Source organism: Sinocyclocheilus rhinocerous, unplaced genomic scaffold (assembly GCF_001515625.1).
Source record: "Sinocyclocheilus rhinocerous isolate Xijiao unplaced genomic scaffold, SAMN03320098_v1.1 scaffold181, whole genome shotgun sequence".
Taxonomy (NCBI): Eukaryota; Metazoa; Chordata; class Actinopteri; order Cypriniformes; family Cyprinidae; genus Sinocyclocheilus; species Sinocyclocheilus rhinocerous.
The window spans coordinates 215,894-232,504 of record NW_015638952.1 but is presented as its reverse complement, the minus strand read 5'-3'; the positions used below and the strand labels follow the sequence as shown (position 1 = coordinate 232,504).

General features: G+C 35.5%; 2 protein-coding genes across 2 annotated transcripts in view; both read left to right on the top strand.

Moving 5' to 3' along the window:
• The window catches only part of LOC107750303 (A disintegrin and metalloproteinase with thrombospondin motifs 12-like), a 30,906-nt gene extending 26,588 nt beyond the window's left edge, over positions 1-4,318 (top strand). Inside the window, 5 exon segments of the mRNA XM_016565622.1 lie at positions 928-1,080; positions 1,154-1,327; positions 2,731-2,877; positions 3,341-3,494; positions 4,203-4,318. Coding sequence (XP_016421108.1) covers positions 928-1,080; positions 1,154-1,327; positions 2,731-2,877; positions 3,341-3,494; positions 4,203-4,318 — 744 coding nt within the window.
• A 9,902-nt stretch (positions 4,319-14,220) lies between these two features.
• LOC107750300 (fibroblast growth factor 10) overlaps positions 14,221-16,611 on the top strand; it is a 15,610-nt gene continuing 13,219 nt past the window's right edge. The window contains exon 1 of the mRNA XM_016565619.1: positions 14,221-14,538. Coding sequence (XP_016421105.1) covers positions 14,226-14,538 — 313 coding nt within the window. The 5' untranslated portion in view covers positions 14,221-14,225. The remainder of the gene's footprint in view (positions 14,539-16,611) is intronic.

The window sequence follows — 16,611 nt, the reverse complement described above, 5'->3', positions numbered from 1 at the left end:
AAGGAGGGGGCTTTGTAGAAAACGAAGCGTTTGAGAGAGGCGGGGCATAGAGGACCTACAATAATGTACAGTATTTGAAAAATAATGTGTTTTTTGAACATTAAAGCATGTCAACATATTCTGTTACACCAAATACACAAAATAATGATCTTTAAAAAAGCATCATATGACCCCTTTAATTAGTTAATTTCTTCCTCAGTATTTTTGTCTTGTTTGTCAGTACAAATATCTAAACATTCTTTAATCAAGTTAAGTTGCTTAAAACAAGAAAATATATTTGCCAATGGAGTTAGAAAAACTGACTTATTATCCTTTTGAATTAAGTTTATTTTTATGAACCCACTGGCAGATTTTTTTTTCTTTCATTTTTTAAACATAAACTCACTTAATTTCGATACATTTATCTGAAAAGAAAGACTTTGTTTTACATTTTTCTTCTTAAGTTGATGTATTTTGCTTTAAAAATGTTAGATATTTGTACTGGGAAAAAATACAGAGGAATACATTTACACTTTTTGCAGTGTAAATATTACAGTATTATGGTATTTTGAAAGACACATTTAATCATGTACAAAATAATTTAACCTTAAATATCTATGAAAACTATAGTGTTTATTTTGAACAAATAGCACACTGGAGGCATAAAGTTTTTAAAAAGGAAAGTTTGAATGAGTCTCTACATTAGGCGGTTCAAGTTGAATTAATTGCAAAAATTTGTGCAGAAGAACAGCATTTTCTGAGGAAAATGAGAGGAGTTTTACAGTATTGTTGGTGAATAAAAGTATTAATTTCTTACTGAGCCCAAACTTCTGAGTGCTAGTGTATCTGTTTATTTACACATTACTTAGAGCAACCCATGTTCATTTGGCAGGTAATTGCAGTACTGATTATGCAGTACTGATACTAATATGTATTTTTTTGTCCCAGTGCTCCACTACGTGTGGTCTTGGTGCAGTCTGGCGATCAGTAGCCTGCAGCTCAGAGCGTGAGGAAGACTGTGCCAGTGTGAAGAAGCCAGAACCTGCCCGACGATGTATCCTGCGACCCTGTGCCACCTGGAAGAGTGGTAACTGGTCCAAGGTAAAGCCACGATTTCAAAACAAACTTAAATGACTGTATCCTGCAATGAACTGTGACGTCCCCCTTTCTTTAGTGTCCTGAAGGCTGTGTGACTGATACGAAGCATCGAGAAGTGCAGTGCTTCGACACTCAGAGCAGACGTCCATTGAGGCCTTTTCACTGCCAGGCTCTTTCATACAAACCAAACAGCAGTTTGCCCTGCAACACCCAGCCCTGCCTGCAGTGGATGTTCTCGCCCTGGGGAGAGGTGCACATACTCATGCTACAATGCAGAAAATACTGTTAATATTTTTTTTTTGTTCATATTTTGAGTTAGTTTTTATTTTTATGTTTTCTGTTTCAATTTTAATTTTGATAACATTTTTAGAAATTGTGTTGTCTTTTTGTCATTTTTGTTAATTTTTGTTTTTAGTGTCATTGATATACTATATTATAGTTTTTGTTATTTTGAATTCGTTTTTTTGTGTTTTTAGTGTCATTGATATACTATATTATAGTTTTTGTTATTTTGAATTCGTTTTTGTGTGTGTTTTTTTTGTGTTATTGATATACTATATTACAGTTTTTGTTATTTTGAATTCGTGTGTGTGTGTGTGTGTGTGTTTTTAGTGTCATTGATATACTATATGTGACCCTGGACCACAAAACCAGTCATATGGGTCAATTTTTTGAAATTGAGATCTATACATGATCTGAAAGCTGAATAAATATGCTTTCCATTGATGTATGGTTTGTTAAGATAGAACAATATTTGGCCGAGATACAACTATTTGAAAATCTGGAATCAGGGTGCAAAAAAATCAAAATATTGAAAAAAATCGCCTTTAAAGTTGTCCAAATTAAGTTCTTAGCAATGCATATTACTAATCAAAAATTAAGTTTTGATATATTTACAATAGGAAATTTGCAAAATATCTTCATGGAACATGATCTTTACTTAATATCCTAATGATTTTTGGCATAATCAATAATTTGATAAAAATCGATAATTTTGACCCATACAGTGTATTGTTGGCTATTGCTACAAATATACCCCAGCGACTTAAAACTGGTTTTGTGCTCCAGGGTCACATATTATTGTTTTTGTTATTATTTTGAATTTGTTTTTTGTTTTTTTTCATCTTAATTTTAGTTAAAGTTTTAGCAATTTTGTTGTGTTGTCATTTTTATTATTTTTTGTTTTTAGTATCATTGATATACTATTATAGTTTTTGTTAATATTTTGAAAGTTTTTGTTTTTATATTTTCACTTTAATTTTAAATGTATTACTTTTTGTTTTAGTGCTATTATGCTTTTTGTTAATATTTTGAATTAGTTTTTATTTTTATATTTTCACCTGAATTTTAGTTAAAGTTTTACTGAATTTGTTGTTTGTTTTTGTCATTTTTATTTGATTTTATTTATATTTTTGAAATATGTCTACAGTATATAGTTTTTTTTATTTTTATTTACTAGTTTTAGTTCTTTTTGTTTGTTTTTTTAGTTTTAATTATTTTAGTACTTTAAGTTAAAATAAATAAAAATGAGAAATGATGCCCTGGCAACTAACTGCAATATATATATTTTTTTTTGTTGTTGTTTTTTTTTGATGGTTTTAGTTTTAGTTAACTCTAATAAAGTTCTGACAGTTTTTTTCTTGTGATTGACAGTGCTCTAAAAGCTGTGGCCGCGGAGTGAAAGAAAGACGTGTGTACTGCCCTGAGTACCAGCGCTGCAACGTCACGCTCAAACCCAACAGCACTGAGTCCTGCAATCTGCAGCCCTGCACCAGCTGGGCGACTGAAGCCTGGGGTCAGGTAACGCACTGCCAAAACCTCAGTGTTCATTTATAGAAAGGAGTAAATAAAGTGTCTGGCTTGATATTGTGACAAATGCAATGTGATGATGGACACTACTTTTCAAAAGTTCAGGCTTAGCAGGATTTTTTTAACAAAATTAATAATTTTATTCAGCAAGGATGCATTAAATTGATCAAAAGTGACAGTTAAGATATTTATAAGGTTACAAATGAATTACCACCCCCAAATCATTTGAACTGTAGTTGATTTCCTATTAAAACAGAAAGTTGGGGTGGGATGAATCAAAGACTAACCAGCTATAGTTTCCATTCCATGATATGTGACTTGCCGGTGTTAGTCTGAAGTATGTGGTATTTATAATCAAGTGGGCGGGACGTTCTCATTCCAAAGAGCATTTTATTGGACAAAAATTGTTATACGCCCCTCCCTGAGCATCTGTGATGTCATCCCGGTTTGACAGTGCTCCAGAAGCTGTGGTGGAGGCGTTCAGAAGCGAGCGGTGAGGTGCATAAGTGAGGAATCCGGCGAGGAAGAAAAGACATCACTCTGTGCAAAAAACAAGAAACCTGACAGTGTGCAGAACTGCAGCCCAGAGGAGTGTAAAACTGATTTAGGTAAACTCTATTATATAATATTATGTTCTGTTAGTTTCATAATTGATGATAAGCCTACAGTGGCCTCTAAATGCATTTGGACACTTAAAAATGCCTGAATGTCATTGCATTTGATAAAAACAATTTCAAAATATTAATCAAAACTAGTATCTCGATGATACTATAATAACACCGATTGAGTCAGTTCTCCTCAAGTTCACACAGGTGACCTAGCAGAGAAACCACAGGTGTATTTCATTACATTAACTATCAACATGATCCACTAACATCCTGATCCACTATCAACAGGTTATTTTACTAAAACCCAACCAACTTCTTTTTCAGCTGTCTTTGAGCTTAATAAAAGTTATTTTCGTAACTTTGCAGATATTGTTTATGCTCAAACAGCAACATTACACGCTAACTAACGTTAAAAAAGTGAAATCGCAATCAACCACCCCTTTAATATTTTGTTATCTAATGCAATGACAATTTATACATCTTTAAGCATGGCTTACATGTGCCATTGTATTCCATTTTTATCCATGAAAAATGTGGTCTTTTTGTGAAAGACACCAAAAATCTTTTTCCCCAGGTACATACAAAACAACATTCTGGAAAATATAAAATTGTGCTAACATAAATAATTTTAATATACCTTCGCATGGCTTTATAGTTTATTTTTAATGTTAAAGCCCTTTTTTGTTATTTTGTTTCTCTTCTTTGCAGGCCTAGTTTGTAAGAAAAACAGCATGTCGACACGTTTCTGTGAGAAACTCAAGCTGCTGGGTCGCTGCTCGCTGCGCTCGATCCGCAAGCAGTGTTGTGTCACTTGTCTGATGTAACACTGCAGAGGTCAGGCTTGGGTCATTGACCAAAAGCACAAACTACTGGACACACTGCACGCAGAGGTTCATGGTGCTCTAGAAACGCAGACATCTGTCTCAAATATATGAAAAATATGTGGGTTTTACTTGAACAAAGGAATCCTTAGCTTTTGACGATGTGTTCCCTCCATTTGTCTTTAAATGCGTCTTGAAATACTTCCAAATACTTCAAGCTTTAGTTACAGGATTCAACATCAGTTAGACAGTTAACCTATATGTTATTTTTTGCACTCATTTTGGACTTTTTGTTGTTGTTGTTATTCTTCTTTTTAACCCAAGTCAAGAACTGGTTGAGCACACAGCAAGACACCTGTCTTTACCAACCCACTTTATATACAGGTGCATCTCAATAAATTAGAATGTCGTGGAAAAGTTCATTTATTTCAGTAATTCAACTCAAATTGTGAAACTCGTGTATAAAATAATTTCAGTGCACACAGACTGAAGTATTGAGATGCACCTGTATATATATATATTAGGGCTGCCCTCGACTAAAGATTTTTCTGGTCGACTAGTAGTCGTTCATTTTAAGCATTAGTCGACTAATCGCACGTTTATTAATAAACCATTTAAATCATTATGAGCCTTGAGATGCACCTGTATATATATATATTTTGTTTATATCATGGATCAGTTGAAAACTGCCATGAAGCGAGCAACAGTTTTTGCACGTACAGGCTGATATTCAGGTTATTCATTAAGAAAAAAGTAGTTGTTATTATCTGAAGTGTCATGTGACCACTGTCTGATGAACATTATGCAACGCTTTCACAGTCAAAATGTGCACTTCTTAAATTAGTGTAGTTTTATAAACTTGTTTTTCACAGATCTAAAGTTAATTCGATAATTTGCGGATATGTGTGCAGAATTATTAACAAATTAATCCAAGTTGCCATTAGACTGAAATTAATAGGCTGCATGAAAAATTTAGGGCATAAATTTGATTTTAGAGAGTTAAGGGTACTTTCACACTTGGTTCGCTTGCCTGGTCCGAACCCGAGTTCGATTGCTCACCCCTCCCCCTGCCCCCGCTGGACTGCGTTCATATTATTTTATTTGGGTCCGAACCGCGGTTCGTTTGCGTCATCAAGCCAGCAGCTGTTTACCCTGTTGCTTAGTAACGACGGCAAAATGCATAACATTGCTCTCTGCACTTTTAGATATTTACGTTTTTAAACCGTTCGTTTTGGTTACAAAGCTTCAGTACATAACGGCACTTACGTCTGCCTTACGAATGTACTGCAAATGCTCTAAAGAACGCTAAAGGCGAATAGAAATGAGATATACAGCTCTCTGTTTGCAGCGTGTCAGTCACGCTCGTCAGGAAAGCGAGTGAAACAAACACACATTTTTATCAAATAATACGTCATTAATAGCGGTTCACTTCCGCGATTTGGTACGATTGCGTTCACATCAGCAGCGAACCGTACCAGAGTTCACATGAACCGTACCCCAGACCACCCTTTTTAAGTGGACTCGGGTACGGTTCGCGGGTGCGCACCCGAGTTCGGAAGACAGAGTTCACATCATCCAAACGAACCGAACAATCGAACCCGGGTGCGCACCAAAAGTGCTAGTGTGAAAGCACCCTAGTCTCAGGGGGGGTTTTTTTGTGAAAGATGTTTTGAAAATTTGCATGGACAAAGCAAATACTATCACTAACATCTCGACATAAATTGATCTTTTTTTTTTTTTTTTTTTGCTACATTTGTTGATTATTTGTTTTAATTTGGATACTGCCATAAAAGCATTTCCCCCAAGCAGTTTCTATTTCCTGCTATATACATATGATGGCCTAAGATTCATCATTATAAATACAGAGAAAATTCAAAAAGGAAATGACTGTAAAGTAAGAAAAATATTAAAAAGTGACTCAAATGACTGTGAAATAACAGGCTGTATTGCATTAAGAGATGAGAAATGGTACTTTATAATCAGTATATATTTGTAACTTCATTGAACAACTTATGTAGTGAGAGTTCTTGTCAGTCAGTGAATCATATTTAGTGTTGTGATGAAAATGCAGGTATGAATATGTCAGGTACAAAAAAATCCAAAGGAGCCAGTAGCATCAGAATTTTTGAGCTTACAAAAGATCTGGTCTAGTTTAGTTTAGTTTTTTATTATTTTAATAAAAAAATTTTTTTACAACTTAACAAATTATAACCATAAATAGTTTTTTTAAATGAATCTTTACACAGGATCTAAGAAATGTTTTGCTGAAACTGTACTCATCCTCAGGCCATCCAAGATGGGTTTGTTTCTTCATTGTAACATATCTGGAGAAATGTAGCATTCCATCACTTGCTCACCAATGGATCCTCTGCAGTGAATGGGTGCCGTCAGAATGAGAGTCCAAACAGCTGATATAAACTTCACAATAATCCACAAGTAATCCACACCACTCCATTCCATCAATTAACATCATGTGAAGTGAAAAACTGCATGTTTGTAAGAAACAAATCATTAAGAAGTCCATAATCCATAATAACGCTTCCTCCAGTGAAAAGTCTATCCCCTGTTGTCCTCTCAAATCAAAATCCACCAACATATTTGTTTAGAGCTGTTTTGGACTGCTTTTGCTTGTAAACGGTGCTTAATCTGTGCATATTTCTCCCCTGATTCAGACAACTTTTTTTTTAACTGGAGATAGCAATATTATTAAAAGAGGACTCATATTTTGGCCAGAAGCAATGGTTTAATATTAAACACCATGGATTTGTTTCTTACAAACATGCAACTTTTCACTTCATAAGACATTAAGTGATGGACTGGAGTGGTGTGGATTACTTGTGGATTATTGTGATGTTTTTATCAGCTGTTTGGACTCTCATTCTGACGGCACCCATTCACTGCAGAGGATCCATTGAACAACTGATGTAATGCTGAATTTCTCCAAATCTGTTCAGATAAAGAAACAAACTTATCTACAACTTGGACGGCCTGAGGGTGAATACATTTCCAGCAAATTTTCATTTTTGTGTGAAATGTTCCTATATCTGCACTGTATTTGTGGTAGGTTTTTCTAGTTACTGTGCTTTTGTTACCGTCATTTGAAATATGGATCCATCTGTGTGAACGTTGTATTGGTGTAGCTCACGGGGATTCATGGTGCTGCAGACTTTTCTGTTGGTGCTCTGTGCTTATGAGGCAGGGTGTTCAAGCGTTTAAAGACATTGTTAACCAGTTAAATGCACATTGTCACTGAGGATGGAGGTGTTGCAGGTCAATCCTCTCTGGCCTTTAAAACAGGGCTGAACGTTTTATACTGCTGCTAAAATTATAAATAAATGCAGTCATGATGTGTGCAAGGCCTGTTGTCTGCCGTTTGATTTGCTTGATTGCTTTCAGATCATTCTGAGTCCACACTGTAAAACTTTACTGTAAATTTACAGGTATTTTCTAACAGTATTATACTGTATTTTTATAAAACAGTAACATGCTGTATATTTTACAGAATGTCCCGTCCCTTAAAATCCGGAATCGTTCGATTTGTCCCGTATTTTACAAAGGCCAACACATAAGTTATTTGAATAAACAAATAAGTATTTTGCACTGTTTATAATACTAATAGCAATTATAATGAAATCAGTTTCATAAGAAGTATTAGAGAAGCTTATTTGCATGTGATTTTGACGTCTTTGTTTCCATAGCGACGGAGTCTCCAGAGCGCGCGCCGTTAAAGCCCTTTCACACGAGCGCAGCATGCGGTAAACAAACCTGCGCGATTTAATACATGGGAGCTCACATCTGCCGTTTGAACACAAGACTCTCCAGATGTAGGGCTGAATGGGAAAGTTATCAATGTGTCTGTCCAGTAACTAATGATGAACGCGCAGTTTGCAGAGAAGCATTTCAGTTGTTCACGGTGGACTGTCTGACTTAAAGGGACAGTTCACCCAAAAATGTAAATTGTGTCATCGTTTACACACCCACAAGTTGTTCCAAACCTATAATACTGTATTTGGTAATTACAGTACAGAACTGTAAATGTTGTTTACAGTAGTAGTCCTGTAAAAATACAGAATGTGGCTGGCAACCCAGCTGCCAGTATTTTACTGTAAATTTACAACGAAAAGTTTTACAGTGCATGTATGAGATCCGAACTCTGTTTCAAAACACAGCGAGCCATCCTCAGAGGTCTGTATAATACTGTTAGAATTATTTATTGTTATTTAATTTTTAAAGAAATGAATACTTTTATTCAGCAAGGGGTGGATTAAATTGATCAAAGGTGACAGGACATTTGTGATGTTACAAAAGAGTTCAATTTCAAATAAATGCTGTTCTGTTGAACTTTATGAGAGAATCCTGAAAATAAAATGCATCAAAAATATTATATAGTAAAAACTGTTTTCAAAATTGATAATAAGAAATGTTTCTTGAGCAGCAAATCAGCATATTAGAATGATTTCTGAAGGATCATGTGACACTGAAGACTGGAGTAATGATGCTGAAACTTCAGCTTTGCATCACAGGAATAAATTACATTTAAAATACATTTAAATTGAAATAAGTGATTTGAAACTGTAGTAACATTTCACAATATTACTGTTTTTATTGTATTTTGATCAAAGAAATGCCGCCTTGGTGAGCAACCCAACATTTTGAACAGTATTTTTTCTATTTTTCTTAGTAGAATATCATGTTCTTAGCAATTTGCATAAACTATAGATAAACATAAACTATACTGGATTCAGTCTTTGCGTATATATTGGCGCAAATTGGTTTAGGAAACCAAACCAGATATTTAACCAAATACTGAAAAATAAATATGAACTTCAGAATGTCTTAGTATTTGATTTTTCTCAATTTTGTGTTAATGACAGCAGCACTATTGGCATGCACAAAACCAGATGATGTTCTCCAGCATGATTTGAGCTTCAATGGAAGCATATTTTTATTAATAACATTTTTTATCCTAAAATCTTATTTTTCCATATTTTAAAATGTAATTTATTCCTGTGATCAAAGCTGAATTTTCAGCATCATTACTCCAGTCTTCAGTGTCATATGATCCTTCAGAAATCATTCTAATATGCTGATGTGTTTAAATGAAATTAAACATTTCCAGATTTTTGATGGAGTTTCAGACCTTTGCACGTACAGTACTAAGGGTTTGGACAGGACATGCAGAAATATTGATGGAAACTTCAAAGCTTAGTCCACTACTAAATGTAGCCTGCCACTCACCAATTGTTTGTTCTTTACTAGCAACACTTTTTCAGGTCACCGTAAAATGGGAAGAGGTGACTCTGCAATCCAAACCGTGCCGATTCAGGCTCCATTACAGAGGTCGGGTCAGATTTGGCCGGTTTTTCTATCCCTTATAACTTGAAACCCACTTGGCACCGCAGCGCTGTCAGCTAGGTCACAGAACGATCACATTTGTCAGCACTGTCACACCATGTTAGTGCCCTAGATTTTGTGTGTTTCATGACAAAGTCACATTACATAACCTTGATTTTAGCTCGGTTATATAATCACACGTTACCATAATGTGCATCCAGCAAAAGAGGTCTGCATACGCAGTGCGATTCTTAAATGGCAGCGAGGCGACTTCCCTTTCCTGTGTACCACTAAATAATTCAGACGTCCAGTCAGAGCAGATTCAATGGTCCTGATTAAACTAAAAGCAGATCACTTCATAATATTACTTAACTAGAACAACTTGTCTAGCTTTACACCTCGGACCGAATGGCGGCACGTCAGTGGAGGAGCACGCACTGCGATATCATGAGCACACAGCGCCTTGTGGAGTGAACAAGTTCAATTAAGAGTTAAATTAAACAGCTTAAAGTATAATCCTTGGGTTATGATGAGATTATATTATATCCGTTGGTTTACATATGTATAAGGTCAGCTCAACTGATCAATGATTTCATGACAAGCATGTCCAGAAGCGGAAAACAAGAAACCATCGCTGCAAACGGACACCCCGACACCTTCAGTGGACACTCGCTTCATCAAATATTTACTTTTAGTGACTGGCAAAACTGCTCAAGCCCAGAATGGATGAAAACGAATAGCATTCAAAGAGACAGAGATTTCTGAGCCAGGTTGAAATCTACTGAATATAAATATAAAGCAGCATCACCATCACAAATACTCAGGGTTATGATTTGAACAAACCCCAAAGGGATGCACCGATGTATCGACCGATAAAAGCAATTATCTGCAAACTATCTATTATAAAACTAACTATCTAAAAGCAACTATCTATTATATATTCAAAACAGCCGATGATCAGGGCCGAATATATCCTGTCAATCAAAAGGGGGCAGAAAAACACGTCAGACATAAACTTGCATGAAGTTGTGTTGAATTTAGGGCTGTCCAAGTTAAAGTAATAATAAAGCATTAATGCAGCGTTATTAACGTGGGTTCTGTTTGACTCTATGAATCACCCACACTGTAAAAAAAAAACCTGTTGTTTTTACAGGAAAACGCTGGCAGCTGTGGTTACCAGAGAATTCCTGTAAAAAATACAGCAGCACAGTAGATGAACTGGCAAATTACAGACCCACACTGTAAAAAAAATTCCGTAAAATTTACGGTAAAAAACCGGCAGCTGTGGTTAATTTACAGTTAAATACCGTAATTTCATTAACTGATATAATGTTAATATACCAACTTATTGAAGTACTGAAATCTGTTTTGTACCTTTGTAATACACTGATAACCACCAAATGCAGGTGGTGATGAGAAAGTCACATGATGAACCAAAGCCCATCACAAGCAGCTTTTAAATAATAACATATATAGAAGGTGCACAGTGTCATTCACACAAACGCTAAACACCATCATGGTAACACACATGAAACTGAAATAATGCAATAAACATTAATTTAACAACATTAGGTGTAACACACAACCCTAATATACAAAACTGATAAGAAAAAAACTAAGAAGAAAGTTATTTTAACAAAAAAAACCCATCAAATTGGAAATGTAACGCAGGGAATTCTGGGAATGTCAATTTACGGTTATTCACTTTAAATTATACGGTATTTTTCACTTCCAAAAACGGTGTACTACCGTAAAATTTATGTCCAATACATGTAATGTCCAATACAGTTTTTCACCGTATATAGTAGGGGAATTTACCGTTAACCATTTAACAGGTTTTTACTGTAGCATTTTTACAGTCTTTTACCGTTAAATTCACGGTCATTTTTTACAGTGCATAGTTCAAACTAGGGTTGAACTACATTTCCCTTCATTAGTTATTAGTTAGCTATAAAAAACACTAGAGGGAGCTTAATTACTGTTAATTATACAGTATGTTGTAATTTTAACCTCTAATATTATATACCAAAAGAGAGGGCTCCCTGTATAATTTACAAAAAACAAAATTATCGGTTTCAGCAGGTATCATTCTGAATAATCGGCTATTGATATCGACTGAAAAATTTCGTATCTGTGCATTATATTGAATTTTAATATTCACCCCTGAGTCCTGACTTTTGTTTATTTTACTTTTAAAACATTTTATGTAAAAAGTATTTGCACATATATATTCTATTCAACAAATGATGCATTTATTTTGTAGTTTTGCCACACAAAAAAATGGTGGACTGTAATTCAATATTCTTTCTAAGTATGCTGTTATTTGATGTAAGTCTCTCATTGGAAGTCGTGTAACTGTGCTGTTTCTAACTGGATTTGAGGAACATTAACGAGAGATAGATCTATCGAGATAAAACTAACCGATAAAACCCAGATCACAGAGAAAGATCAACCTCTGGCTTCAGCACAATCCTCCAAATCTTTCTTATATTACATGTGGCCCGAAAAAGGAGACGGGAAAGGCCTCGTTTCGATTGACTACTGCATGTTTTTCAAATAAAATCCATGACTTTTTTTTTTAATCCATGACTTATTTGAGTTTTATCCGTGGGTTACAAAAAATAAAGCCTCACAGAAAGCGAATCATGTTGCGCACTCGTAGCACGTTAAAATGCAGGAATGTGTGACTTGGACTAGATAAGGTTTACGGCACTATGGCTTTTTATGATTGAATATTTCAAGGAAAAATAAACACGTTGGTGTGATCGTAAGAGGGGCAACAAGCCAGCCTCATTTCTAGAATCCAGAAAAGGCTTTTAGGGGGAAACAAAGCAGGAAATGCAGATAAGATAGTGATGTTTGAGAAGGCAGATAAACCCAACCACACAAGACATTGTCACTGGAAACACATTTCAGTTCATCAATACTCCATAAAACTGTGTGCGATCTGTCAATGCAAAAGTCAAAACTTTTCCACTCAGTTTTGAGTGGAAATTGAATGGAGGTGTGTTTAAGTTCTTGTTTTGAATGAAATTTTACAGAGCAATAGGACTCGTCTGACAAATTGAGCTAGAACTTTCACAGCTACTGATAAACGAAGAATAGAAGTTAGAAGAATAGTTTACCTGGAAATGTTTGTCATTATTGGACATTCTCCTATTTGTCGTCTTTTGTGTGAACACTGTGAGTATTATGGACTACTTTTTGGCTGTTTTTATGTCTTTTTGAAGCATGCTCACTATGAACTATCAACCCGATCTCGTGAAAGTGCGTTTAAATACGCACGCCAACAAATTTCGTATCATATGCACGCGAAAACTGCGTATCATATGCACGCCAAAGTCCATTTTTCCGTATCAATACCATGAGTTTTCGTTTTTATTTGGCGTACTATTTATTCGCATTTTCATGAGACCGGGCTCCAACTATCACTGTATGGACAAGAGCAGCATGATCTTTTTTTTAAAACATCTCCTTTTGCGTTTAACTGAAGAACAAAAGTAGTTTCATTCATTTGGTTCATACAAAATAAAAGTAGATCATTTTCTGCCAGGACATTATCTATTAAGTTCACAGACATTTCCTTTAACCCAATGCGGAATTGAAAAAAAGGGTAAAACACCTGTGTAATCAGTAGGCTATGGAAAATTTCTTCATATTAACACAATACATGGTGATTATTTCAGCAGTGTAGAATCTTCTTTAAACAGCCAAATAAGCTTTTATGAACAAGATTAGAATTTCTTGTTTTGGTGCCAATTTCGTAAATTTGACTATTTGAACTATGTTTTGCTTTTGATTGTTTTCTTCAATTAAATGTTAGTTGAATGCCTGTAGTCCTACTAAAATAATCAATTCGTTAACACGTTCCACAGAATAATAATGACATGTAATGTGCAACAGACCAAACCAACGTCTTGTGTTTTCAAGCAGTGTTGCTTTAGACCTCAGGATATTGTACAAAGTGAAAAGGACATGATCCGCGACAAAAAGAAAAGGCGAAACATGACGATTCCAAAACTTTATCAAACTAAAAGCTTCTTATCATCAGATGGGACCAATCATGAGTGGCCTCTGGTTAGGTTTGTTCATCTTTTCATGCGTCTGTCTGTGCTCTTTTCCTAGTCCACTATCAAAGAGCTCCAGATAACAGCCATTCACAAAAGCCCTATCACACAAACCCCTAAACACGACGAGGAGGAGCAAAAGCTGCGTGTGAGTGTGAGAATGGAGGAAGGGACCTAGAATGACAGACAAGGAGTAGGGAGGGGTGAGGAACCAAGAGAGAGACAGCAGCATTTCTGTGAACCTCCTGGAGGTAGGAGATCACATCAGGAGACATGATGCCAGGAACAGGGTCGTTTTGACGCACATTCCCTGGAAACGCAGGAGGAATAAGTGCTGCCATGATAACCATTCCCAAATGGGATTAATAAAGCACTTTATATCACCATCAGAAGCTTTACAGACTCACTCGCTCAGCCTAATTTCACAACTTCATGCTTTCTTCACCGGTCTTGAGTGGAGTTCTCTGGAGCGAGAGGCATCCATGCACATTCACTGAGCAGCATGTCCCATGAGAAGTACCATGAGGAGATGGACAGTGAGTAACAGTGTGTCTGCATGCTGGTCGGTGTGTGTCGTCTATCTTCTCGCAGTCTCCGTGATCTTCGCGTCCAGCGTCACCTGTCGCAGCGCATGTCCCGTGCAGCGGGCGCTCAGGGTCGCCAACTCCTCGCCCGCCTCCACCTCCGGCCGGCATGTGCGCAGCTACGTGCACCTCCAGGGAGACGTGCGCCAGCGGAAACTCTTCTCTTTCCAGAAGTTCTTCCTTAGGATCGGGAAAGACGGCAGAGTCAACGGCACCAAGAGCAAAGACGATCCCTACAGTGAGTCGCTTCATAATAGCCTATACACTCCGTTTATTCCGAATAATTTCAGTAAATATACGATTTCGAGTGTTTGGAGACGTTATGCATCACCTTATCTGTTAAGAAAATGCATTAATCAGGTTTAAAGGCACACTTTAGAGTTTTATTAAACCCGATTAAAATGTACATTTGACGAGTTTGAATGTAGCCTACAATTACTAATCATGCAATAATGGTGGTAATGGACGTTATGAACTGAATTGTGTCATTTAGATTTAAATTACGTCAAAAAACATTCTGATGTGAATAATAATAATTAGAAGAAGAGGGGGCTATTTAATTATTAGTTTTAAACTCTATTACTTGCTTATCATATGCTTAACAGATCAATAGTTGATGTATTGATGCATTGATGCATATATCTGAAAATATCTTATGTTTAATGAAGCTTCTAATGGTTTGAAAGTACTTTAATGCTCTTTTCACACACACACACACACACACACATATATATATATATGTATGTTTATTATAATAAAGTTTCTGGATTATGTCATTATAGGCAAACATATTGAACATTGTGACATGAAATTAATTATTTAAAATCGAATTAATTATTAAATTAATTGAAAAAATAAATTAAATTCGAATTAAATTATTACATTTATTGATCAAATTAGTTAAATCAATACATTTATTAATTAATAAAAATAAAAATCCAGAAATCCATTTAGGAATATTATTACTTTTATAAGTAAACTTTAATTTTATAATTAAATTAATAACTTTTTGTAACTTTTTTTTATAATAAAATTGTTAATAATTGATCATTTTTAGATTTTCTCATGTGCATTCCCATGCATATAAATCAAATTAAAAAAAGTCTTTTCGACTTTCTATTCTATTCTACAGACATTTCTATAACCTGCAATCACTTTTTGCAAATGGCAAATTATTGCAAATTATATCTAAGCAAAACACCTGATGCAAACTAAATTCAGGGTGCAGGCTGTTCTGTCTTAATGAACCACACAGGAATAATATTTAAACCCCTTTTAAATGCATAATTATGTCCTGACACCCAGAAACCTGAGAGTAATTAAGCCACATATTGCCATAAATGTTTTCCCTGGCACAGCAAAGGAGGAAACACATCCTTTATAATGTGATCAAAGGTTACACTTGTGTTTGCAATGGCTGTATCTAACAGAGTCATGGATCTGTTATTAGATTGTTTCTGGTTTGTTATCAAGTATTATGAGCCCATCAGGGAGAGGCACAATGTGTTTTCGGTGTTTTACGCGGAACAAGTTAATTAGCCATTACTCATATGGAGCCCATGTGCAGATAAGGGTCTTCCTGTTTCCTCTGCGTGTGTGAGTGTGTATTTGTGTTTGTGTTTGTCTGGTGTCTCGCACTGACATCCCTTCCTTTTTAAGGCCACGGGGCATCTTGATTTAGGCGTGTGTGGTTGTTTGTGTCTGGTGCTTTTTAAATCAAACTTTCATTTAATGTCTCAGTTTTTTTTCCTAGACAGCAGTGAGATGTCTACTGATTCTCAGATTGATCCCTTGACAAAAAGAGCCCAGGATGTCTCCTCTTGGGTTTCAAAAGAGATCCTAATAAGGTCTCAAACTGGACTTAGATATGCCGAGATATCTCAAAGCTGTCACTGGGGCAGCACCTTTTCAAAAAGGTACACCTTTGTACCTAAAGTGTTCATATTAGTACCTAAAGTGTGCAAATTAATACCTAAATGTGCATATTGTACATATTAGTACCTAAAATGTGCATATTAGTACCTAAAGTGTACATATTAGTACCTCAAGTGTGCATAAGTGTGCATATTAGTACCTAGTGTGCAAATTAGTACCTTAATGTGCATATTGTACATATTAGTACCTAAAATTTGCATATTAGTACCTCAAGTGTGCAAATTAATACCTAAATGTGCATATTGTACATATTAGTACCTAAAATGTGCATATTAGTTCCTAAAGTGTACATATTAGTGCCTCAAGTGTGCATATTAGTACCTAAAATGTGCATATTAGTACCTCAAGTGTGCATATTAGTACCTCAAGTGTGCAT